Source organism: Colletotrichum spaethianum, assembly GCF_022836535.1.
Source record: "Colletotrichum spaethianum MAFF 239500 DNA, contig03, whole genome shotgun sequence".
In the NCBI taxonomy this organism is placed as follows: Eukaryota; Fungi; Ascomycota; class Sordariomycetes; order Glomerellales; family Glomerellaceae; genus Colletotrichum; species Colletotrichum spaethianum.
The window spans coordinates 1,014,483-1,038,562 of NW_026054773.1; the positions used below are offsets into that span (position 1 = coordinate 1,014,483).

A 24,080-nucleotide genomic window follows, 5' to 3' on the forward strand; every position below is an offset into this window, starting at 1 on the left:
AATGCGGGGGAGGGGCTGCTGCGATGGTGACAGATATGGCAGTTTGTCGGCCGGTGTGCTAGTGTCAATAGCGGTTTTATGGCGATGTCACAAAGGGAAGGTGGGAACCTTGGAAGAGGCCAAACTCGACCCACGTGGAGGCGTCGTTGCTTCACTGACGTCGTCAGCGTGCGGAGACGGTGTTGGGAAGGCGTGCACTGTGTGCGTCGGCCCCACATTCGGCGACCACGTCGCACCGCGCAAGGAAACGGCGGGAAGGTGCAGGGCAGGGCAGGGCAGCAAAGGCAGGGACGATCGAGGGGAAGGAAGAGCGACTCGAGATCGCAAGAGCAGGCACGCACGCACGCCCCCTGCAGTCACAGATCACCGGTTGTGGCTGATGCTCAGGCTCAGGCTCCGGTTGGGGGCTGGGTCTTTTGATTGTTTTGTTTTTGGCCAAGTTCGTGACTCTTAACGGAGCTTGGCAGCTGAGTTGTAAAACTTCTTCCACTTCGCCCCATTAGACATCGTCTTTGCTTGTCTTCGGTCGGTCAGCTCTTGCCGACTCCCGGCCCAGAGCGTCCGAGGGGGAGGAGTACTATGTTACAATACTGCAAATGGTGGACAAAGGCCAATGAGCGCCAGATACAACTAACTAAAATGGGGACGGCGGCCTCTGGAACACAAGTGCGAATATTAAGCTTATGTTCTTAGTCAAGCTTTGATTGGCGTAAACTTTGATGCACGTGACTCTGCGGTGTTCGCGCCGCCGCCCTTGGTCGTCCTCGGTCCTATTTGTTGGCCTCGGGCAGGCACTTGCGTGGCTTGCCCAGCTCAGATTGGTTTGCTCGCAGACCTGGGCCACCTGGAAAAGTGAATTTGAGAGCTGAGGCAGACGTGTGTTTGGGGTGTCTTGGGAACCACCTGGCGCCGTTGAGCGTCTGATGAACGCTGGACGGAGCCTCTCCGAACTTGGCAGACGGAATCCTCGCGCCGGGCCAAGAAACTCGGCATTATTTTATTGTTTCATTTAATGATCGACCTCTTCGCATCCGGCCCCTTCCAGTAATCAACCAGAGCAGACCTGATCACCACTTGTAGTCGCGGGCCGGCCCTCCCTTTGTTCCTCTACGGCCTCCTTTCACCGCGGCTCAAACGGCGTTACGGAAACATCCCATCGCCCAGCGGCTCTCGGACCCGTTTCAACGCCCCGCCGAGGCTCACCTTCATCGCCCAAATCTCATCCATCCGAGTCTCTCTCACTTCATCAATTCACTCATCGCACGCAACGCCGACGACCGCCATGGTTTGCCTTAAGTCCACCGTCGTCCTGGCCCTCTGCGCCGGTCTCACCGCCGCGGGCCCCATCGTCGCTCGCGATCAGGCCCTCGAGAAGCGACAGGGCACCGCCAACGTCGGCAGCGTCACCTGCGGCGACAACAGTTACTCCAGACAACAGCTCGAGGAGGCTGCTGCAGAGGGCTGCCGGCTCCATGCTGCCAACCAGCAAGTCGGTGCCAGCGAGTACCCCCACCGCTTCAACAACCGCGAGAACCTCAGCTTCGCTACCTCTGGTCCCTTCCAGGAGTTCCCCATCATCCCCTCTGGAAACTACACCGGTCGTAAGTCCCTATCCTCATTAACCCTTTTCAGGCTTCTGCCATGCCAGATCTGCATACAATTAGGCAGGTCATCACGATGCAGTCGCACGGTTGCTGACATGCATGCGCAGGGTCTCCCGGGCCCGACCGCGTTGTCCTGGACCCGAACTACCGGGGTAGCTGTGTTTACGTCGGCACCATGACACACACCGGCGCCTCTGGACGCAACGGCTTCGTCTCCTGCAACCAGACCAAGTCATCGGGGTCCAATGGCACCTCGGCTGCGGCGACTCTTGTAGGCTCGGGATCGCTGGGTGCTGCTGTGTGCATCCTGTCTCTGCTGACGCTCACTGCATGGTGAAATTCTTGCAAACAGTTGCTGAGAGAAAGAAATGGCACATGTTGGCCGGGACGTCGCTGGGACCGGCCCATCTACCGCCGGTGTTTGGACCGAGCCTCACGAACGGTCCCCAACCAAGAGATGACGGTGGATATAAGCAACAGCAACCCCCCCCCGCTGATGTCGATTGGGCAGCACCATTCAGGAAACACGAATGCGGAAGGATGGAAGAAAACAGCCACCTGTACTGACCCTTGTATTGCACGCCTGGCATTTCACCGAACCGATTCGGGCGCTCCTCAGAGTTCTCTTGTTTGTCGCCAAGGTCATTGAACAGCTGGGCTATTTAGATCGACCCTTACTCAGAGGTGGACTTCGGCTAAGGCGACAGATTCAGTGGGACGATAAGGATCTAAGTTTAGACGCCAGCATGTTATCACCTGCCACCTTTAATTACTACATAGCAAATGAATCTTGATGTCCGGAGTTTGTTGTTAGAATTCCAAGATCCATTTTCGCCTGGTCTTGAGATCACAGCAGTCTCACAGCGGCAATCATTTCATTCGCCTTAGTAAAAGCACGCAGTACAGATAACGGTTCTTTTGAGAAGCCGCATCGCCAGAATGAAGTTGGTATCCGCCCCAAGCCGACACTTCGATCCAATTGAAACCCCTGTTGAAGGTCTTCCATGTAACCCTACCCCTGCGCTGCTTACTTGCCCGAATATCGTGTCTGCCTACTCATCAGCTCAGCTCGAAATCTTACGCAAGTGTCGCCGTCACTCAGTTCACAACCTTGGACGCAATCCGGTTAGCATCATTTCTTGTGAGCCACCGCCGCGTTAAACCGCCAAAGATGATTTGCGAATTCTGCCGCTCCACTATCCTGGAGTCCGAACGGAAGTGGGACTATCACCACCGGCACGCAGCCTCCTTCGAGGCCTCAGTACAGTCGGGATGCGTCTTCTGCATGCGGCTCGCCGAAAACATCGGAAGCCTGAGCCCCTGGTTTGACAACGAGCACAAGATCAAGTCGGTGTACCGCTGGAACATTCGCCAGGCGTACAAGACCCGAGAGACCCAGAGTTACATCTCAATCAGGTTCAGGCCGATCCCCGGGAGGTGTGGCGGCGACAAGAGAAGCGAGGATCTCCCAGATGCCCAATTCCACCTGTATCCGAAAGATGGTGAGTAGCGGCTTAATTCACAAGTAATTGTCTTCGAGCCGTCGAGAGTGCTGATCACAAACCAATCCAGATTTTAGTTTAAACGCTGGTCAAGAGAACCTAGGTCCCGGAACAGACTCTAGGCAGTCGCAGGTACGAATGAGGACGTGGATGGATGAATGCGTCGACAGCCATCCCAACTGCGTCAGACACCACAGTAGCCGCGACTTCGTACCCACGCGCGTTCTGGACGTGGGCCCCCCCGAGGACACCATCTGGCCACCAGCATACGTCCGCGTTATAAACACCGACAAAAACCCTATTCACGCACCTTACCTTACCCTAAGCCACTGCTGGGGCGATGGAGCATTCGCGCAGCTCACTAAGGACAATATTGCCAACTTTACGACCCACGGCGTCCCGTGGGAAGGCAAGGACGGGATATGTAGCAATACCACCTTCGCGCAGGCCCTGCAGGTCGTCCGGCAGTTGGGTATGAGATACGTCTGGATAGACTCTCTATGCATCATCCAAGGGAAGGGGGACAAGGGGCTCCACGTTGAGGATTGGAAGGCGGAAGCGCCGTTGATGCACAAGGTTTACCGAAACTCGTTCTGCAACATCACCGCTGCGGATTCGAAGAATCATACGGAGGGCTTGTTCCGTTCAAGGAAACCGAACTTCTTGCCGGTCCACTATACTAGTTGGAAGCCATCGAAGATCTTTGGAGACACGGAATGGAGAGTGTTGGACCATGATCATTGGGACAAAGACTTGTTGAAACGACACCTCTACACTCGCGGCTGGGTCTTTCAAGGTGCGTCACTCGGCATCCCTAACCAATGCCAGCTGTGGAAATTACTCACAACTAACAGAGAGACTCCTGTCTCCCCGTCTCCTACACTTCGGCGCAGGCCAAGTGTTTTGGGACTGCGCGACACTAAGCGCGTCCGAAGCCCTTCCTGACGGCCTCCCGCCGGCCCTCGACAATGTCGCCAGCATTCACCGCAGCTGGCGGCGCCAGCTCCAAGGCTCCGCCCTCTCTGTGCGGTCACTGGTCAGCTCGACGGCAGACTCGCTCCAGGGGTTCTGGAAAGACTCTGTGCATGCGTACACCAGCTGCAACCTTACTTTCCACAACGACAAGCTGGCCGCCATGTGGGGCATCGCGAAGCTCGTCCGAGATGCGTTGGGGGAAGAGTATGGTGCCGGGCTGTGGACAAATGGTCTGCACGAGCAGCTTGCGTGGAGGGTGCTGGATTGGAGGACGGGAAAGAGGGATGCCGAAAAGGAAGGTGGTTTTCCGTCCTGGTCGTGGGCGTCGGTGAAGGGTGCCATTGAGGTTGCGCCGCCGATTCCGGATTTGCCGCGGTTCTATACCGCGCTGGGCCACGATGGGAAGCCCCTCAAATTCCTATTGAAGAAGTCTCTCTTCGGAAGGTTTGAAGGAGAACATTATGCCTCATGGGGGGAGGAGCTTGTTAATATGACGAAGAAGTTGGAAGAGACGTCAGCCAAAATGTCTAGGAAGGTCGCGGCGAAGGTTGTCAACATATTTGCGTCGATTCCGGAGAAATCGGAATCCTTGGAGACCAAGGACCGCAAGGACACCGAGAATCCGCTTGCTCTGGACGGAAAGAGAGATCTTACAAGTAGAGGGCCTGGTATGAAAGACTCTGTCGAAGGCCCTGCAGAGTATGACACGGGGCCTAAGAATGAACCTGGGAAGACCGAGTCTGCTAAAACAGTGTCCGACAACGGTGATGCCGCTAGCAAGGCACACGCTGCAGATATGCCCTCGGAGCTTCTAACCAACAAGATTGCCATCCAAACACACATTGGCAAAGGCACTCTTCAGCAGGCCTCCCCGGGAGAGGAATGGACGGTTGCAATTGACGGCCTAAACCAGAGCGACGCCTTTATCGAAGCCTTTCCTGACGCTCGACCTCATGAGAGCACAACTCAATGCGAGTTCCTCTTACTGGCGGTTTCGAAGGAGGTATGTGACTATTTCGGCGAGTGGGGCCCCGATGATGGATACCTTGAAGAAGACGAGATAGTTGGGACGCACTACTCGGGGAGTGCGGTCCTCGTTGAGAGAGTTGCAGATGACCACTTTACAAGGATTGGCGTTATGGTGTTTCGTCAGCTAGCCGGTGATAGCTGGGGACATTTGCGACGAGCTTGTGATCAAGATGAAGAAACGATGGAGGGCGAGCTTGCTATTGAGGATGGACAAAGAGTTTGGCTCGTGTGAAAAGGATGAAGAAGTAACCAAATCAATCATTTAGCCAAAACGGTGGTCCCGCTATTCCATGAAATCTGCGTTCGAAACTTTCTCGACTCATCATTGTATCCAATGGGGTGAGCTGCGTGACGCTCGCTGACATTAGCTATCGCTTATCAAACTCCCTTGAGAGCGGCCGACATATGGAGCTCAATAACGAAGTCTTCTCAATTCACCTTAAACTCCGCCAGGAAACAATCCCACCACTAGAAAAACTAAACTAAATCTATTTATCCAACTCCAAATACTCACTAGGCGTCAGGAGTTCTACTTATCTAGTTTTTCTCCCCTTGGTGTTTTCGGAGGATTAGCAATTTCTTGGACGACCGGATATCTTTATCAATTGAGTCGAGCCTCTCTTCAATGTTCCAATGGCTTGTTTTCAAAACCATGAGTACCTTTAATCTGCACGATGTCTCTTGCATAACACTAAGAAATCCCTTCACCAAGTCCCAAGTGTGCTCTTTTCTCAAGTAATCTGGGCGGTTGAGAACAATGTGTACCGGGCCTTGCTTTCCGGAAATCTCGCAGCATCTCTTAAGGATTTGAGATACAACGTCACAGTAGTAGTGGAAAGGCCTTTTGTGAGGCTCATCGATGCTGGTTCCGGCTGATCCCTGTTTACGGTTCGCTTCTCTCAGTTTGTGTATGATATCGTCGTTGACGCTCGGCGTTCTGAGCACTCTAGGCTGTTCTTCCAGAAGTTGATGGATGATTCTTTTCAGAACAGTTTCTGGCGGCAAGTCCGGCTCGCAATTGCAGAGTGCAACAAGTGAATTAGAGTTAGAGTTACGCGTGGCTATCTCGAACTGCAGGGCCGCTAATGATAACCACGACTGTGATACACCGCAGGTCGAGTGGTTGTTACCATGAAGAACAAGCATCGACGAGGGAGCCTTCTGCCAGGCTTCGAACAGGGGAAATTGCTTCAGATCCTCCAATTGCATCATCTCGAGATCTGAATAGTTTTTTCGAAAGATGGCGTCTAATAGGCTGCGAAATTTGAACAGTTCCTGCATTCGCGCGTGCCTCGGAGTCGTGTTTTCGGGACCAAGCAGTACCCCAACGGCTTTTGCTGCGTCTGAGTCATGCCGATTGTGCAACTCTGTCAAAGTTCTCGGGCATCAGAAGAGACTCCAGCTGCGAGTAATGATATTTCTCACCTTCGATCTTGCTCTGGAGCTCGTCCACTTTGCTTTTGAGTTCTGTATGAGTCTCAGCGTGCTGTACAGCCGGCAAACCGTGCGCATACTGACCGATGTTCTGTTTTGAAAGATGGGATATCTTTTCGGCCATCAGAGCATCGCACCGTATACGAATCTCCTGGAAATTTCGTCTCATGTTTTCCTCCAGACCTTGGAACTTGGAGGGCTGGGAAAACACTTTCTTGAGTCTGGCTAGGCAATTACGGGCTCAAGTCAAAAAAACGATCCATGCACCACAAGGCGAGGCGACTCTATCAGTAACTCACAACTTCCGCGTGCTTGAAAGTATTCCGTTGCTTTTTGTGCAAATACAATAATGTCAACGTATGCTTTGCAAATTAAGGTCGCTAACTTGTCGTCTGCGTAGATTTGGTAGTAAATGTCCAGGTTTGGAAGCCGGTCTGCAATAACTTCCATTGAAGAATGAATAGAGCTGTCATTCAGAGCCTTCAATTTGATCGTCTGAAAAAATCCAATATTTAGAACGTTTTTGCTCGATAAAAGAATAAGATTAGTTTTGCTGCTTACCGCAAAAAAGACAGCTAGCACGGCGCTGGCTGCGCCGCCGAATTGATTGTCTGCCATTTTAACAACTTCCACCACGCCAGAAAATCCTGCCAAAAAGTTGTCTGAGGCTACGACAAACTCCTGGAACCCGGATCTTGCTTTTCTCCATCCCGTCTTTCTTTTTTCCTCCCAGGAATCGGCCTCTCTGCGTAGCTCGGAACGCTGGCTTTGGATGTATTCTCGCAGTTGGGAAATGGTCACCAATTCCAGCTGCTTTCGTAGTTGAGCCTCAGGAATGCTGGAGCTGGACTTTGTAATGCGGAGCAATTCCGGCTTTACGGAACTTGGGACGCTCGGAGTGCTCAGCCGGTTTCCATCCTCCAGAATACTTCGAGCGCCGTGGCTATCCGAACTAGTGAACCATTCCTTCCATGACTTTTCCCAAGAATCGCTTCCTCTTTTGTCAAGTTCCATAATAAAGAAGGTTTGAATTTTACTTCGAAAGATTATCTTACAGCAATGACGGCTCGACCGAGATATTGCTATTATGATCTTGACCCTTTGCTCTCGTACTCAGTCGCAAAATTTGTGATATATCTATCAATGTTTTCATTGAGTATCCAGAGCATCGAGTGCATATCAGGCTGTAGGATATGGACCTAATACCCCTTCTGTTGGTCCACACCACCCTCTCCCAGTTTCCTGGCCAGGCCGACCTTTTTCCGTATTCAATGAAGGCTGCAGGCTTTTGGCGTCATTTGATCTTGCTATTGCCACACCAATCTGACCATGATATTTGGAACAGACGCAGCCTGGTCTTGGCCGCATAATATTGATTCAACTTGTGTTCCTCATAAGTTTTATTGCTGGCTCCTGTCCGATATACCGCATCGGCCCGAATGCCTCCAAGATTGTTGGCTCACCTTTTCAAAAAAGATTACAAACCACACTGCCAGTTGGTGCACTAAGGTCATATGCTCGGAGGTTCCGGCAAGGATGTGACTGCGTTGTCAATCCCCATGTCATCACTTAGTTCTCTTTCTTTCCTGCTAAATCGGTGTTAGTTGGCCTATGCTTGCATACTCTGTGTGGAATCCATTTATGGGCTTAACCCCATCAGCCGGAGCTCCCTGAACGCAGAATTGAGAACATTGTCAGCAGAAGAACTTATTCGCGCAAACTCGAGGACCTCATTATGGCAACAACTGTAAGGGGATCTATTGTTTTTTTGTCTTTTGTAGACCTGCTGACTGAAGGCCAGAGATCTGTGGCCATGCTTGAGCAGAAATACATCCAGCTGTTGGAGCGGAGGGTGGCGGATCTAGAAGCACAATTGACGTTAGGAGTAACGGATGATAAAGTCAGTAACCACGTCTTACCGCCAAAGTACTCAATCCACAGAACAGTGTCACACTAATAGCGCTTTGTTGAGATGATTCTCGAATACCATGTATTTACTAACTTCTTCAATCGCAGGTGATGAACTTTGGGACGCCTACCGTAGAGGTGACGGTAGGACCAGTGCTCGTAAGTATTGGGCGTAGTGCAAGGCCCTATATCACGAACTAGTAAACTCACACTCCTACGAGGCCAATGGAAAACCCTCCAAAAAGGAGGACTCCACCAAGATAGTATCGGACGGAGATGATACTGATGACAAGGCACCATCGGACAACGAGCGTTACAGGATTGTGCTGAACTCGCTCGACCCCGAAACGGGTGAATATGTCGACAAACCCCCAGCCACGGCAAAGTCAACAATGGATACTCGAAAGTCTAATCGAGCATTTACCTTTCGGAAAATTATGAGGACGGCAACCAATCGAGGGGAAGAAGTCTTCAAGTCCGAAGGCTCCGAGGTAGACATTGAATCTGAGCCACTCCAAAAGCTCTTGGCCAAAGTTACCTACAAGTACAATAAAACGGCCAAGATTACCCTTTTGGAGTCTCCTTTTCCAGAACTTATATGGTCCTGGGACGATGCCCAAGCCAAGAGCGACATATCTGAGAATCAAGGAGATGACACCGAAGAGACTAAGCAAGCGCGCAAGGATTTGAAAGCATTGCTGAACCTAATCTCCAAATCTTCCGGCAACGAAGCACTCGACCGGTACCTCAAGACCAAGGATTCGATGCGAGAGAATCGAAACATCACTTTTGAGTCTTTGTGGACCCTTTTCCCCAAGGGATGTCTCATGTTGGCAAGGCCCTTTCTCGACGAGCCCCAAGTCTTTCTTGTTCAGGAATGCAACCCCCCGGAAAACGATGACCCAGATACCAAGTTCGAGCTCATTGCGTACAGCTATGACTGGAACGGTTCAACATTCAACAGGGTTCCTTACTTATTTGTCATTCCTCCTTTCCCCGACAAAAAAAGCATATTGCAGCTGCTATGCTATCCCCTCAGCGAGCACCGTAGCAAGACTGCGAATGTGGATGCCTCGAACTCCACAGATGTTGAGACGCTCAAAGCCGACCTGATCAAGCGAGGCCGGGCGTTCTTTGAATACTGCATCGCTGAGAAAGGCAAGCAAACTTTCCGCTACAAAGGAATGGCATTCTCTCAGCAAGGCAGTGGTATATTCCGCACTGGTTTGTATGATGACGACACTGAATCTCTTTATTCGCGCAGCTACCGCAGAGGGGATGACTCCGGAGCTGGGAAAGATACGGCGTCTGATGTAAGGTTTAGCTATATGTATGAGACTTGCCGTATTCTTAGGCTAACACATGCACAGATAGACAGTGTTGTAGTTATTGATTTCAAGTCCTACCTCCAGTATCAAACAGCAGGTACTCCGCTTTTGGGCGATATGCAGCGCTTTTCTGGCATGAGAGAGTGTACTTGCAACGACTGCCGTCAGAAATTCGAGGAACTATACAGATACTCATGGGACAAGAAGCCTAAGGATGCGAAGCTGTCAGATGAGCAGCTCTTGTTGCTTCCTCCAAGAGTTCTTGGTTACGCGCTAACTCAAAAGCGGTGGGTGCAGCTCCGGGTGGAACAAGTGATGACGCACGGAGACGCAAACGCTCGCAACTTCGATGACAAGCTTATACTGAGCGACGACAACAAGTTCCTCATCAAGAATGCAGTGAAATCACACGGAAAGAAGAACATAAAGGACTTTATCCATGGCAAAGGAAAGGGCCTGGTTATTCTCCTTTGGGGTGAGCTAAGCAGAAAACCGGTTGGTGCCATTCGTTTAATAACTAACATGATTTGGTAGGTGTACCTGGCGTGGGAAAGACACTCACCGCAGAGAGCGTTGCCTCTCTGGCTGGGAAGCCCCTCTTCAGCATAGGTGTCTCAGACATCGGCATTGACAGCAAAAAAGTCGAAACGAATTTGCAGAAGATATTCAATCTTGCAGGATTGTGGGAAGCAGTGCTGTTATTGTGAGTGACCTGTCTAGATAACAGCTAAGAGGCAACTGCTCATCCTCAAACTAGCGACGAGGCGGATGTCTTCTTGGAGGCCAGAGATGCACGCGGCTCAGACATGCAACGTAACACAATGGTGTCTGGTAAGTTGTTATCCCTTTCACATCACTGCAGTATCGTGACTATGGCTGTGCTTGGCTGACCATCTGCATCATTTTAGTTCTACTCCGTGTCTTGGAGTATTACGAGGGTATACTGATCCTGACCACTAATCGGCTAAAGACATTTGACATTGCGGTTCAGAGCCGCATTCGTATGTGTATCTAGTGTTCTCGTGTTGTTGTCCCGACTAACAAGTTTGAGCAGACATCGCCATCGAGTACACTGATCTTAGTAATGATCAACGATGCAAGATTTTCGAGGAGTTTCTTGGCCAGCTGAACAATGAGAAGCCATCCCTTGTAGAAGATTACAGCAAGTGTATGGAGTGGGTGAATGAAGAAGGCCGCAACAAACCATTCAACGGGCGTCAAATCCGGAACATAGTCTCTACAGCGATGTCTATGGCTCATGCCGAAGGAAAGAAGCTTCAGAGACCCCATTTGGTCAGGGTAGCACAAAACACCGAAACGTTTAAGAAGGCTCTGCTTGAGCAAGAAGCCGTCTACAAAAACGCTCAGATTAAGACCCAGTATGGTGGATAGAAGGTTCGGATAGCTAGATCCTTAGAATGAGAGATCGACAAGAATCAGCTTCTCGTCTGATAGGATTCGATGTTTTACCTCCTTTTGTCAAAACTGGACGATGAAACGGGATCACCTCGTACTTCTTTCGAGAACCGTTTGCGACCACCTAATATATCCTCTGATTACCGAGTAAGCTGAATCCCTAAAGAGTCTTGTAAACTTTCTGCCGGCGGCTTTCAGATGGTGGTATTTGTGGTCACGAAGGCGGTGATCGAGTTCATACATCCGGTAAGGAAAGAATTAGCAAAGCCTGATGAGGCGATGGGTAATTACAGCGTGCATTGGCAAGCTGGGCGAACTCGGTACAGCTTGGACGGATCGGGCGACCAAATAGGCCATATTCACTACTACATGCTTCCAAATCCTCACAACAGGGTAATTCCAGAGGTAAGATGCAAGGAAGTAGTCGAGAACAAGAGTAACTCCATTAATTGACCATATCTAAAAATCGGTGCTTCAACATATTTTTAGGATACCATGACGAGCGTGTTGACGAAAGGGTGCACGAGCCAAGAGAAGACCCACTCAGGGCCCTGCCAAAAGCTGCTTCAGACCACATCTCATAATGACTAGTTTACACTAGTTATCGCGCGCCCTTCATGTCAATTTATTCAACGGAAGCCCTTGGAACTCGCAAGAATAGCAACATAAGCATCAACCCGTGGCATTTATAGACTCTTGCGTGTCCTGGGGCTTTATTGAAGGCAAAGAACCAAACTTGAGTTCCAGAAAGCCGAGTAGCATAGTGCTCAGAAAAGATGGCGTCCACAGCAGCCCGGACATACCTGGCCTTTCAGCACAATGCCAAGCTTCACACCCTCAAGACTATCGTCACCGCGATCCGCCCCTTCGCCGATCTCGAGGAATCCAACCGCCAACTCTACAAAGATGGCAACGAACAAGACCACGTCGTCGTCACGGAACAGACAATCTTCCACCCCCAGGGCGGCGGCCAGCCTTCCGATGTCGGCGCCATGACAACACCCTCCGGCGCGTCCTTCGCCGTCAACTCAGTGCGCATGGATGCTGTCCGCGACGGGCAAGTGCTGCACTTTGGACAGTTTAACGCACCCGATGCGCATTTCAATGAGGGCGACGAGGTCGAGCAGGCCATCGACGTCGAGAAGCGGCTGCTGTACTCGCGCCTGCACACGGCTGGCCACGTCCTCGGTGCCGCGGTGAGGCATTTACTGGAGAAGGAGGTCGAGGGGTTCGACGAGCTCAAGGCGTCGCATTTCCCCGACTCCGCGTCGTGCGAATTCCAAGGGTCGATTGACGGAAAGTGGAAAGAGCCAATCCAAGGCCGGGTGAACGAGTATCTCGCCGCCAAGATGCCGGTTAAGGTCGACTTCTGGGACGAGGAAGACTTTCGCAAGCGTGGGCTCGAGAGGCTGATTCCTGACCGCAGCTTGGCGCCGCCGGGGGAGAAGTTCCGCGTCGTGGAGATTGTGGGCGCCGAGGTGTATCCTTGTGGTGGGACGCACGTTGATACCACAGACTTATGTGGGGAGACTATTGTTAAGAAGATTTCCAGGAGTAAAGGAAAGTCAAAGGTCAGCTATGCCGTGAAATGAACCGGCTGATGGGTATTAGTGACAAACTGAATCCAGTTCGTAGCTGAGACGGTCCAAGTCAGCCATGTTAACTTCCTGTAAAACAATCATAATCGTACCAATAGATATAAACCCAATAGACCAAAAGTCCGGCAACCCAGAGACGTTGTCCATGATTAATATCGCGCTTCCATTTGTCAGGGTGTCAAGAGGCCGGCGCACCACGGACAGCTGTGACAAGACGCACACCTTAGAAACTATCTGTAAGTCGAGAAGCCGTCCCTTATATGGTTACTGAGCGAAACGGATCGTGTGAGAAGTGAGTGGCTTAACCATCTGCGCCACTATCTCGTCCTGAACCTAGGTTCACGACAAAACCACACTGGACTGTAAGTATCAGCGGTGTGTCTTGGATTTCAAAAATCTGTGATCCACTACGTTTGCGGTATTTTCAGGACGAGTATTGGTGAATCCTAGACCCCTGTAGAAGTACAATAGATATGTTACTACGGCATCTCTCTATAGAAGACTATATACAAGGAAACCTTACTCGACTCGTAACGAAAATTACCCAACTTTCCCGTATCAAGCACCAGCAAGACCTACCGGCCTAACACTTTGGGGGAAATAGAAGACTTCGTCCTCGTCCACGGCAGCCTTGATCTGCTGTAGCCTCGCGAGACTTTGCCCCCAATACATCTCCTGCGCCTCTTTCTGCCCTACAGTCGTATCCGGGTAGTTGAAGTACTTCGGCTGCTGGGTTCCATTGGTTATGGTTGCGATGAATCCTTGAAGGAAGGAGAAGCCGTTCTTGGGGTATGTCGCAGACAAGCCCACCAAGTCGTAGAACTGATAGAGGAAGAACTTTTGGCGGTAGGCATATGATGATGAATTGGCGCTGCGCTCGACGATTGCCGAGGTTTTGGCACCATGAAAGTCGACTTGAATCCACCAATATCGCCCTAAAGACCTGCCGATGCCAAACCAGTAGCGAACAAAGCTGTCAATCTGAGAGTCCGATAGCTTGTCGGAGTATAAGCTATTTGAGTAGAAGTTCTCTTGCTGCATCATTTTATCAGTATCAAAATGGAAAGGCTTACGGGGGGCACAACTGACATATTTGTAGTTATTGGTCTGATCGAGAGCCATGTTGTTGGCGAAGTGCATCACATTTCCTAGCCAATTCCTAGCCAATCTGTGGTTTCCGATGTGTACCGCCCTCCCAACAAATGGACCAGCGGCTCAATAACTGTCTTCAGGCTTTCTTTGTCGCCATAGAAGTTCCCTTCCAGGCTGGCGCCGAACGAAGAGATGGAGAGCCGCAGGTTGAGTTCCCTAGGCATTGAGGTATCTGCCCAAGTCTGTAGCTTTTTAAAGCCGTCGATCGCCTGTGTAATATCCCATGGAAGGGATACGGTGAGGCTCGTGACCTGCTCGGGCGCATTGTAGGTCTGAATATAGAATTCTGAAACGACGCCCAGAGAACTGCCGGCACCTTTGAGCGCCCAAAACAGATCCGAGTTCTCCTTATCAGAAACCGTGACAACGGTACTATTGGCAAGGACAACCTTTGCTCCGACAAGCCAGTCCAGGGCAAGTCCTTTGGTGAAAGAGCTCATACCGTATCCTCCGTGGAGAATATGGCCAGCTATCCCTACACTGCCACATTGTCAACAATAGAAAAAGAACGGTGGATGGTTTGGCTTACCCAGGACATGTACCATGACTGAAGGCCTTATTACCCTGCTTCTGCAACTCAGTTGCAATGTGTCCCAGCCGACTGCCTGCTTGTACAGTGGCGATACCAGTAGCGTTATCTACGGTAACATTGTACATGTGATCAAGCTCAAGCATCAAATGTCCGTCTTCGCCACCAAAGCCAAAGTTGGCATAGCTATGGCCACCACATTTCGGAGTGACCTTCACTCCGTTGTCCCTCCCACATTTTACCGCGGCTTGAATATGTTTGGTTGTAAGAGGAACGGCAATCGAAGCGGGTACGTAGGGTATTCGAACGTTGAATGGAGTGGCATCGGCCATCCACTGAGATGAATTCTGCGTGTTGTATGGAACCTTTGCCACGGCAAGACAGTCATCTATAACAGCTTTCTTGCTCAGTCCGGACGCAAGTGCAATTAAAATCAGATTCAAAATAATCAAGAGAGTAGGCGGAAACATTGTGAAACATCTCAAGAATCGTTTGTCTCGAGGAGTACCGTCAGAGTGCAGAACGCATCATGGACACCAAGAAAGACGAGCACTGCCAAATTATATACCGGAACGAGAACTACCACTTGTAGCCAGCTTATCTTACTACAATGGGTACCATTGGTGAACGGAATACAGCATTCTACCCCAAAAGGTCAACATCCTGCTCGGACGATGCTTTCCGCCCCTTTTCTTTTCTTTTTTTAATTCCTTCTCTCCCGTTTTCTGCGTACTAGTCTATCGAATATAGACTGCGCTGTGCAGTAGTCGGGTTTCCGGGCCTTTTGCGATAGGCTCGTAATCGGTTTATCCATTGGACTTCACGTCATCTTGGAATATCAAAAATCTTGGCAACTATATCCGGGACTTGAATAATTCAGCCTAAAGCGTACATTCGTGGTCACCATACCTCGAGCTTCCGATGAACTACAATTGGTGGATGTGGAAGCCAGTGAAAATCGCATGACCTTCGGGCTTGCTGGACGACGACAGAATACTTGATTCGCTCCTGCACTTAGGCGTGCCAACTAGTGACAGGTTTTAAGTAGCTACAAAATACAGTGTTGATGTTGATGGCTCGGATGGAATCATTCGGACATATTAATTTGTGATATTTGTTTTCATGTACGGACAACGAAGCTCGCGCACAATGGGATGACAGGATCCCGAGACGTATAAATCGAGAAGCAAGCCACGAACCCAAGGTAATGAAGGAGCAGGCACAAAACATATAAACCAGTACCTACAAACGAAGAGAGGGTAAAGCCTCGTAGTAATTCCTCGGTTGATTGATCCCTAGGTAAAGTCGCTGAACAATCTTTGCTTCTACTCTGTAACATCGGATATGCTATCCATATCATTCGGCTGAGTTTTAAGTACATGATGTAATACTCTCCATTACTCGATTTCGAACTTCTGGCAAGGAAGGTTCTCGAATGCAGCGGCTCTAGCGATCTCGCCGTCCATCGCGCCATGTACATAACTGTAAAACTTATTAGCATCGCCGTGGTAATGGAGTGAAAATGATTGAGCCACATGTGCCATGTTGTTCACTCCCGAGATATCCCAACCTCTCTCGACTCACCATTCTCCCACATAACTCCAGCGTCCATTGGACATGTAACGAAGGCCATAAACCACATCTCCTCCATAGATGATGCATACTGCGTCACCTGGCTTCAAAGAAGCGTGTCCCAGTCCGAAGTATCCCTTATTAGTGATGAAAAACCTTCGATTTAACTGTTCGATAAGTCGCAAGTGTCGGAAACCGGGCTTACTCGGGTCGTCCCAGGTTAACAACAAGTCGTCTATTCCTTGGTCGGTTTCTAGTCCCAGCAACGACTTCAAATCGTGAGGTTCGAGGCGATCATATCCAACAGCACTTCCTTGCTTGAGGTCAACCAAGACAGTTCTCCAGAACGCGTTCACTGGAGACTCGCCGGTTAGATAGTCTCCTTCCTCTGACGCGATCATTGTGCGCCACTGACTCAGGCATTTCCGCATCGCCTCTCTCCATGGCCCATTTACTGCTTGAGTGGGGTTACCCAAATCCCATCCTGGAGCTTTGCCGCCAATGATTTTGACTCTGTCGAACTCCATTCCTTCCACAACGAGAATTGAGTCGTCGGCCTTGGTTTCGAACTGCAGGTGATTCTTCACTGCCGCCAAAGACGCGCTGTAACACCTTCTTGTTCTGGCCCAGATTGGTTTCGACAACGAATCAAAGTCATCGCCCCCATGTCCGGAGTGTATCTCGAAATCAGGAACCCACGACGGGAGTCTGGGATTTCTATTTTCCGGCAGCTCTTTGATGAGGCCCAAGGGGTTTATGTCTTTCGCTTCCCTTAGAACAGCGGCGAAGGCCTTTCGATAGACCTTGTCCACCGGCCAACCATACTCTGCGACCAGGCCCGAAGACTGATCAATCAGACCAAGAAGTCCGATGATCTTGTCTTTTGGGTCCGTCGCCGCCCTATTCCATGAGACATTCACTGCTACGAGTAAGCTTATTTTGCCTTCCCTGGCAATCATCCATCCGAGCCTCCCGATCCACATTGTCGTTCGGAAGGGGAGAGAAGCATCGATGGTCGGTCCGGTCCAGGCGCCGTAGTTGGTTGAGAGAAAAATGAACCATGTAAACTCCCAAAAACAGGAGACGGGCAACGAATCTTGACCACACCAGCACAGTACGTTGCGACACAGGACGCTTTCCTGCAAAGTCCACATTCGGGTCCACCACGGCCTTTGCAGGAGCTGCAGGGCCTCGTGCAGACCTGATTCCGATATACCGTCTCCAAGACTAGCTATGATAGGGCTATACAAGCGCCTGTATCCTTCGATCGATTTGCGTTCCGTGTCTCGGAGTCCCCACCCGTCTGGGGAAATATTTTTGAATCCTCGTAGAAAGTTGATCCCGCGGTCGGAAGCTAGTGTCGGCTCCCCAAGCCAAGCTGCCACGACTTTGGCATCGGCGTAGATGCGGTTCATTTGCCGGACCTGAAGGTTCCGTTCGGCGACGCTGCCCTGATTGATACAAATCGCATCCACCCAAAGGACCTTACGCTCGGACACGCTCCTCAGTGCCACAAGCGCATAATACAGACTTTCTCGAATCAGGAACGGCTTTTCGTTGATCATGATGGAGTTGTAGGTCTTCGTATCGCCCCAAACGTACGACAATGCTTCATATGCGACAGATTGGTCCATTTTGTGGGTTACGAGGCGGCAGACTAGAGGATCCTGACGTTCAATCGACGGTTCCAAGATAATCAATCGAAACCACCCTGCGGATGAAAGCGCAGTCTGGTAATGAAGGTCATTTTGAGCGGTGTACTCCATGTTCCTTTCCGAAGGTGGGAAAAGTCAGTGGTGTGAAAAGTAACGAAATTAGGCCACCGTTCTTCTTTATGTAACCGAATTTAGCGCGTTGTTTTCACACAGCCTTGGTTGGGGGATCAAGGATTGGGTGCAGACTGCGTGGCGTAAAACTACTAAGCAGTGTGTTTCTATCTAGAATGTAGTCCTTATGCTTACTGTGGCGCAAGAGGTAGATGGTGAGGGGCAAACAGACAAACAGGCTGACAGAATGGCGGGTAAAGGAAACTGTAGTAAGTCAGCAGAAGGGGGAGGGGTCTAGAGCAGGGGTCAAGCAGGGGCTTGGAAGAGGGGGGTGATGAGAAGTGGATTAAGTGGGAAGACTTTCCATAACAAAAGGCATAGAGACACATTAGACAAGACATACACTAATTCTTAAACGTGAATCTGCGCGAAATTTTGGATCATTGAATCTAATATATAAGGGATATCTCCAACCACTTCTATGCTACGTCAAGCCGCCTCACTCAACCCAAACGCCGGCCTAGTTTTCCTACTTCCATGACCATATCTAAATGCGCAGAACAGAAATGCCAGAAATGGTACGGTCGTCGTCAGAGAAAATCTTCTTCTTTTCCGATCCATCCAGATTGCAGCGATAGATGCTACCTCCAAGATCGCTGAAGTAAACATGCCCATTTTCTTGGTCCAGCTTGACACCGATTGCCTCGTTGAGATGTCTCACCAAGATTTCATACTTCTTTGATCCGTCGGTCCTCAGTAGTCCCGTGTTCGGGTCGATGCTGGCTTTATTAAGGGTATTGCCCTTGGGAATCTCGCCGCGATCCGTCCAGAAGATAGTGTGGGTCTCCTCGTCGACCTCTAGGTCGATTGGCTCGGGAAGATTACCCAGGAAGCAGGTGATATCGTCTCTCGTCTCGGCGGTCTTGCCCTCAGGCATATCAATGTTGGCGCAGAAGATGCGTCCTTGGCCGGACTTGGGCGCCCCCTTTTGTGTCCAGTAGAACTTGCCCAGCTTCGGCGCCACAGAGATACCAACACACCACGACTTAAGATCTGAGGCGTCATTCCCACCGACGACCAGAGTCTCCAGATCACTGCCGTCGATGTTGGAGCGGTAGACCCTCATGCCTTCGCGGTCGCTGAAGTAGATCTTTCTTGATGTAGGTTCGATGACGAGTTGCTTCGGGGTGTTAATGGCTGTAGTCGCAAAAAGGGACTTCACGTCGCTGCCGTCCAGGTTCGCGGAGAGAACCGTGCCGTCCTGCTCGCCAGGCGTTCCCATACAAGTCCAGAACATACGCTGGGTTTCCATGTCGATGTCGATACCATCGGGAACGTGCTGCCTTTCGACAAGAACGCGCTCCAACTTACCCTCTGACGAGAGCTGGAGGATCTGTCCTGAAGTAGAGTAGTCGTTGGGGTTCGTGAGTCCGAGGTCAAGGGCGATGATCTTCGGAAGGTGGGGGTACAGACCGCCCTTGGCTGACTTGTGGCCGAGCTTGCCCTTGGAGAGATACTCCCGTTGCAAGAAGTCGACGGTGTTCTCTGGAGACAGACCTCGCTCCTTAACGTAATGATCTTCGATGAAAGCCACCGTGTCAAGACCAACCTCTGTTTGCGTTATTAGCACATGGCGTCGGGAAAATTGAATGTGGAACAACTTACCATCCATCATCTTGCAAGGTCCCTTGCCATGCTTGGTCAGCTCGTAGAACAGGCTGTCAATCTCCTCGGGACTCGATACACCCTCGGCCAAGATCGACAACGTCTCTCTCTTAATCGCAGCCCAGAGACGGTTGAACACAAAACCAGTCGACTCTTTCCGCGCAGTGAATGGCTTTGTCCCAACCTCATTCTGTCTCTCCGTCATAAAGGGGAAGTAATCCGGGTTCGTGTGTCCATCGGTCATGAGCTCGACGACCATGTTGCTGGGCGGCATGTAATAATGCGTGTTCATGATTCTGGTCTTGGTCTCATCCTTCACCTTGCCGAGCATCTCCGACGATCGATAAGAAGAAGAATTGCTAGCCAAAATGGCATCTGCCGGTGCCTTGGCTTCCAGCTCGGCAAACGTGTCGATTTTGATCTGGATCCTCTCGGGAACGGCCTCGATCACGAGCCAGGCATTCTTGACGGTTGTCTCAAGGTCTTCGAAAACTTGAACAGTACCGGGGCGTTTTCTGCCGGATGCTGGGTAGCTGTCAACGTTCTCCTTGACATAATCCAGGCAGGGTTGATGCTGCTTGGTGTCGGGTTCGCGGACTTGGACATTGTAGCCGCCGGAAGCCCATGTGCAGGCTGTTGTGTGTCAATTGCTGTCGCATTCATTAAAAGTTCAAGAGAGGTTTTCTTACCAATACGGCGACCTAGGACGCCGCCTCCGAGTATTGCGACCGGTCGGTCATTGTAGTCTGATGGTAGTGAGGGCATCGGTGCGCGTTGTGTATTAGAATTGATGCAACAGTTCGGGTATATTGTCTAATGATATAAGATCTTCGGCGCAGTACAAGCTCATAGGAAGCCAAGACGAGAAGTATTTAAATATACAATGCAAGACGAGCTAGAAGCCTCAGTTGGAACTTTTCGGCGGAGCACATCGTCATCCCCTAATTGCCCTCCGAACTTGCCGGGCCACTCGGCACTCCATCAGGTTGTTACCGTGGGTCCGACAACGCGTAAGGGCCGCTCAAGTTTGGGTGGCGTGAAGAATTACACAAGATTACACAAGGAGAAAAACGCATTGACGGAGGTGGGTATGACGCAAGTTTGGTCGATGCGTCTTAGACCAAGAATCGGGTTTCGGTGCCGATCACGGCGGTCGGTGTCACCGGTGAGTGACCCACTTGGGATTTGCAAACTTGAGTCGCACAAGCTTGGAAGAAAGCTGCTATGTAGTATGCAGACCGCCCTTGGAGACTAGGTGGACGACCGTCCGAACAGATAGATGTTTTAGCGCTCAATTTCTTGACCCAATCATGGAAACCCGAACAAATTGGCAAAACGCAGCTTGGCCTTTCGCAAGGTTTGGCTGGCGTATGCAAGCCAAATCCGTCACCTCGGCATTTGGTGGGGCGGGTCCGTTCTTTTGGTGTCGGCCTCGGCATCCGCAAGGCTGTACAGTGGGGCGACAACTCCCCGGCCTCGGCACTTGGAGCTTTTCTATGAGGGTCCGTGTCGGTCTCGCCCAAACATGGAGAGCCCCTAATTTAATGCCCGTTGGATGCGGAAAGGTGATATGAAAACTCCCCGATTGATGGCGGACCTCATTCCGTGCTGGCAACTCCATCTTGGTTCGAAATACCCTCCTCTCCCGCGATCAAACTCCAGGACAAGTACGCAACCTCATGAACTACTCATTTATACGCGGCTGGGGATGGTCCCACTGTACCCTTCCTCAACATTAATTAGACTTCCAATTAGGGCAAATACTTAGCGAAGCAGACGCACTGAGCTTACGGACGGTCATTTCATGCGCTCTTCTCGGCGTGCTTCATCGATTAGGTTTGATTGGACACCGTTTTCTACGTCCATCTTTCGGTCAGATCTCCAGAGTACACCAGTGCAGTTTCTTTGGAATTCGGTTTATTCATTCTTGGCTCTATGGATGCAATGAATCTTGAGTAACTCAACTGACCCAAGTAGGCTTCGATGAATCCTAGCTGCACAGTCTTCAGACGGCGTCTTTGTCGTCCTTCGCATCGGGCTTCTTGGTAATTGACCCCGTTTCCTCCGCCTCCGCGTTCAGAACTCTCCGCTGTTCCTCTCGGTTCGCAAGGTAGGTGAGACCGCTGGTCCAGATGATCAAGACAATGGAGCAGGCGATCATGGCCCACATACCCCTCTGTACTCCAAGGTTAGTTCGGTTCGGCCAAGCGACCCATTGGGTATGACTTACAGTAAACCATGGAGCCATAGATGCACCATAGAAGATGATGCTCCACCAAGCGTTGACGGCGTTGCTGCCCAAATTCATGCCCGCCAGCACGACGCCACGGAAGACGCTCTCCTCAAACCTCATCGCGTCGTTGCACCACGCAAAAAAGGTTGCCTGGCAAGCATATACGGCTCCAGCCCAATAGTAGGCGCCAAACACGACAGAGGTAGACGCCGCGCTCGTCGGGTCCTTGGATGCTACAAGAATCATGGCGGAAGTCACTACGCCCGTGATGCCGATGAAGTAAGCGACGAGGTAGCGCTTTCCGCCGAGGAAGTCGGTAAGCGTTGCCCAGAAGAGGGTGGAAACGATGCCAACCGCCGGAACGCCCGTGGGGTAATTGTTGAGCTGAGCAACGGTGTACTTGTTGACCGGGTGACTCTTCATGTAAAGACCCAGGAGTGAATTGGTGCTGAAGGACTCGGTCTCGCCGGCGATGATCCAGAGCACGACGAAACCCCACCAATACCATGAGGTAAGGACCTTCTTCATGAATCTGAATGTGAGGGGTGACTTCTCCTGGATCGCCGGAACTCTGGATCGAGCTAGGGCTTTCTCTTCCTCGGTGAAGTAGAAGGCGGTGGTCGTGTGTGGGGTGTCAGGAAAGCATAAGAAGCCGTAGATAGCCACGGGGAGGGTCATCAGGCCGTCGATGATGAACAGCCAGCGCCACCCGCTGAGACCATGCAAACCATCCATGCTGCTGTGGATGCCCGTCTGGATGAAACCGCCGAAAAAGGTGCCAGCGAGACCTGATGCCGTGAAAAGGCCGCTGCGCTTGCCGAGTTCGCGCTCCGTGTACCATGCGCCTAGGATGTAGTGCGTGCCGACGAAACTCGAAGCCTCTGCAATACCTTGGAAGAACCTGATGGCCATGATCGATTGCGGGCTGTGGACGCTGGCGGTGCACATCGTCAAGGCGCCCCAGATGACCATCATGAGGGGGAACCAGATTCTTGGCTTCACATAGTGAAGGGACAAGTTGGACGGGATCTGTCCGATAACATAGCTGGAAAGACGGTCAGTTCCCAAAAAAAGAATGGAGACCAGACACAAGGAAGTGTGCTTTTCTTACCCAACAGTGAAGCACGTGTTGATCTGGTTGAGCTGGTTTCCTACGAAGCCCAGCTCTTCCTTCATGCCGGAGACGTATGCATTGTTCAGGTTGGTACGGTCAAGCTGCAGTTAGGTCAGAACGCGCTCATGGCCCAACAACGGGTATGAAAATTGGGTCGGTGTCCAATACTCACATAGTTCACCAGGTAGCCTTCAGAGCTGATTAGCTTTCTATTTAAGACACAACATCAAGGTACACGTACCAACACAGCAAAAAGTCAGGATGAAGAAGTCACACTTCTGAAGGAGCTTGCGTTCTCCTGGCGCATACTCGACATTCAGATATTGGCGGATCTTGTCGAGGGCCATATTGAAAGATTCGTTGGTGCAGACACTCTTACAAAGCCAAATTGCACTATTGCTCCAACCAATTGGCAGTGTAACTGCTAAGCTCGTTCACACCGTTCACCTCGGAGGTTATACTGAAGCTTGACCGACTTCTTATGGGCAGAGCACCCAAGCACACCCCTTAGTTCCAAGCTGGCTTCCCAGCGCTGGCGCGCGACTTAATGTAGATAGTATCCTGCAGGAGATAAGGAATATGGTCACAGGAATAAATAGCAGGGGTCCTGCGATAAGACCGGTCTGGTTTTGTGTGTCGTTCCTGGGGACCAAAGGAGTACCAGGCAGACAGCAAACCGTCAGTCTTCTTGGCCCGTCGGCATTCAGAGTAGCTTATCTCGTGCACGGATTGTTGAGGGTTGATATCGACCGTCGTCGGCTCCGTCGCGATGCGTCGTGATTGGATGACCCTGTTGCACTGTGAGCTCCCAAGATCGTTATCGTATCTGGTCTTTGCCGGCGAAGATCGCAGTCCCCGCAACGGACTGGGCTGGGATGATAAGCTCACAGCTTCTCCGGGGGCGTCGTCCGATTCTCTCGGAGACCGCAACCTGCAACTCGCACTCTTCAGCCTCCAAACACGCCGGATACGCCTTGAAGGTGGGTATGCTGGACGAATCTTGCTGGTTGTTCAAGCGCGCTTTACTGGCGCAGACACGTGGCAAGGATTACAGTGCCTTTCAATGCGTTTTCGTGGCTTGGAAGCGGCAGAAGCTCGGCGATATGGAATGACAAATTTTGCGCCGAGCTGGAAGAAAGTCGCTAGACGCGTCCCACTTTGCAAGCGCGCTTGCTGTGAGCATGAGAGAAGGGGGGATTCCCGTCGTTATGTTGAGCAGCATTGAAAACCATGCCACCATTGATCGCCTCCTGGC

At 51.1% G+C, this 24,080-nt stretch overlaps 9 protein-coding genes across 9 annotated transcripts; 4 read left to right on the forward strand and 5 right to left on the reverse strand.

The window, feature by feature from the left end:
- Positions 1-1,282: 1,282 nt before the first annotated feature.
- On the forward strand, positions 1,283-1,941 carry ColSpa_01772 (guanyl-specific ribonuclease F1; the record flags this gene model as incomplete). The annotated part of the gene is made up of 2 exons (XM_049267984.1): positions 1,283-1,601; positions 1,712-1,941. 2 exons carry the CDS (start codon positions 1,283-1,285, stop codon positions 1,939-1,941), a joined length of 549 nt encoding a protein of 182 aa, XP_049123941.1.
- Positions 1,942-2,775: 834 nt separating this feature from the next.
- ColSpa_01773 (uncharacterized protein) lies at positions 2,776-5,342 on the forward strand (the record flags this gene model as incomplete). The annotated part of the gene is made up of 3 exons (XM_049267985.1): positions 2,776-3,106; positions 3,177-3,902; positions 4,000-5,342. 3 exons carry the CDS (start codon positions 2,776-2,778, stop codon positions 5,340-5,342), a joined length of 2,400 nt encoding a protein of 799 aa, XP_049123942.1.
- A 3,015-nt stretch (positions 5,343-8,357) lies between these two features.
- ColSpa_01774 (uncharacterized protein) lies at positions 8,358-11,172 on the forward strand (the record flags this gene model as incomplete). The annotated part of the gene is given in 7 exon segments (XM_049267986.1): positions 8,358-8,444; positions 8,561-8,611; positions 8,629-9,765; positions 9,823-10,255; positions 10,315-10,483; positions 10,538-10,611; positions 10,835-11,172. 7 exon segments carry the CDS (start codon positions 8,358-8,360, stop codon positions 11,170-11,172), a joined length of 2,289 nt encoding a protein of 762 aa, XP_049123943.1.
- An 800-nt stretch (positions 11,173-11,972) lies between these two features.
- ColSpa_01775 (alanyl-tRNA editing protein AlaX-L) lies at positions 11,973-12,788 on the forward strand (the record flags this gene model as incomplete). Its single annotated transcript, XM_049267987.1, has 1 exon — positions 11,973-12,788. The coding sequence occupies one exon, from the start codon at positions 11,973-11,975 to the stop codon at positions 12,786-12,788; it is 816 nt and encodes a 271-aa protein (XP_049123944.1).
- A 564-nt stretch (positions 12,789-13,352) lies between these two features.
- Positions 13,353-13,916, reverse strand: ColSpa_01776 (uncharacterized protein; the record flags this gene model as incomplete). The annotated part of the gene is made up of 2 exons (XM_049267988.1): positions 13,353-13,829; positions 13,884-13,916. 2 exons carry the CDS (start codon positions 13,914-13,916, stop codon positions 13,353-13,355), a joined length of 510 nt encoding a protein of 169 aa, XP_049123945.1.
- A 26-nt stretch (positions 13,917-13,942) lies between these two features.
- On the reverse strand, positions 13,943-14,945 carry ColSpa_01777 (FAD-linked oxidoreductase sorD; the record flags this gene model as incomplete). Its single annotated transcript, XM_049267989.1, has 2 exons — positions 13,943-14,426; positions 14,476-14,945. 2 exons carry the CDS (start codon positions 14,943-14,945, stop codon positions 13,943-13,945), a joined length of 954 nt encoding a protein of 317 aa, XP_049123946.1.
- Positions 14,946-15,872: 927 nt separating this feature from the next.
- On the reverse strand, positions 15,873-17,681 carry ColSpa_01778 (heterokaryon incompatibility protein 6, OR allele; the record flags this gene model as incomplete). The annotated part of the gene is made up of 2 exons (XM_049267990.1): positions 15,873-15,957; positions 16,273-17,681. The coding sequence occupies 2 exons, from the start codon at positions 17,679-17,681 to the stop codon at positions 15,873-15,875; spliced, it is 1,494 nt and encodes a 497-aa protein (XP_049123947.1).
- Positions 17,682-18,360: 679 nt separating this feature from the next.
- Positions 18,361-20,243, reverse strand: ColSpa_01779 (3-hydroxyacyl-CoA dehydrogenase-like protein LAM1; the record flags this gene model as incomplete). Its single annotated transcript, XM_049267991.1, has 3 exons — positions 18,361-19,424; positions 19,479-20,111; positions 20,168-20,243. The coding sequence occupies 3 exons, from the start codon at positions 20,241-20,243 to the stop codon at positions 18,361-18,363; spliced, it is 1,773 nt and encodes a 590-aa protein (XP_049123948.1).
- A 1,240-nt stretch (positions 20,244-21,483) lies between these two features.
- ColSpa_01780 (pantothenate transporter liz1) lies at positions 21,484-23,172 on the reverse strand (the record flags this gene model as incomplete). The annotated part of the gene is made up of 5 exons (XM_049267992.1): positions 21,484-21,654; positions 21,709-22,756; positions 22,823-22,926; positions 22,998-23,014; positions 23,067-23,172. 5 exons carry the CDS (start codon positions 23,170-23,172, stop codon positions 21,484-21,486), a joined length of 1,446 nt encoding a protein of 481 aa, XP_049123949.1.
- Between the last annotated feature and the right edge of the window lie 908 nt (positions 23,173-24,080).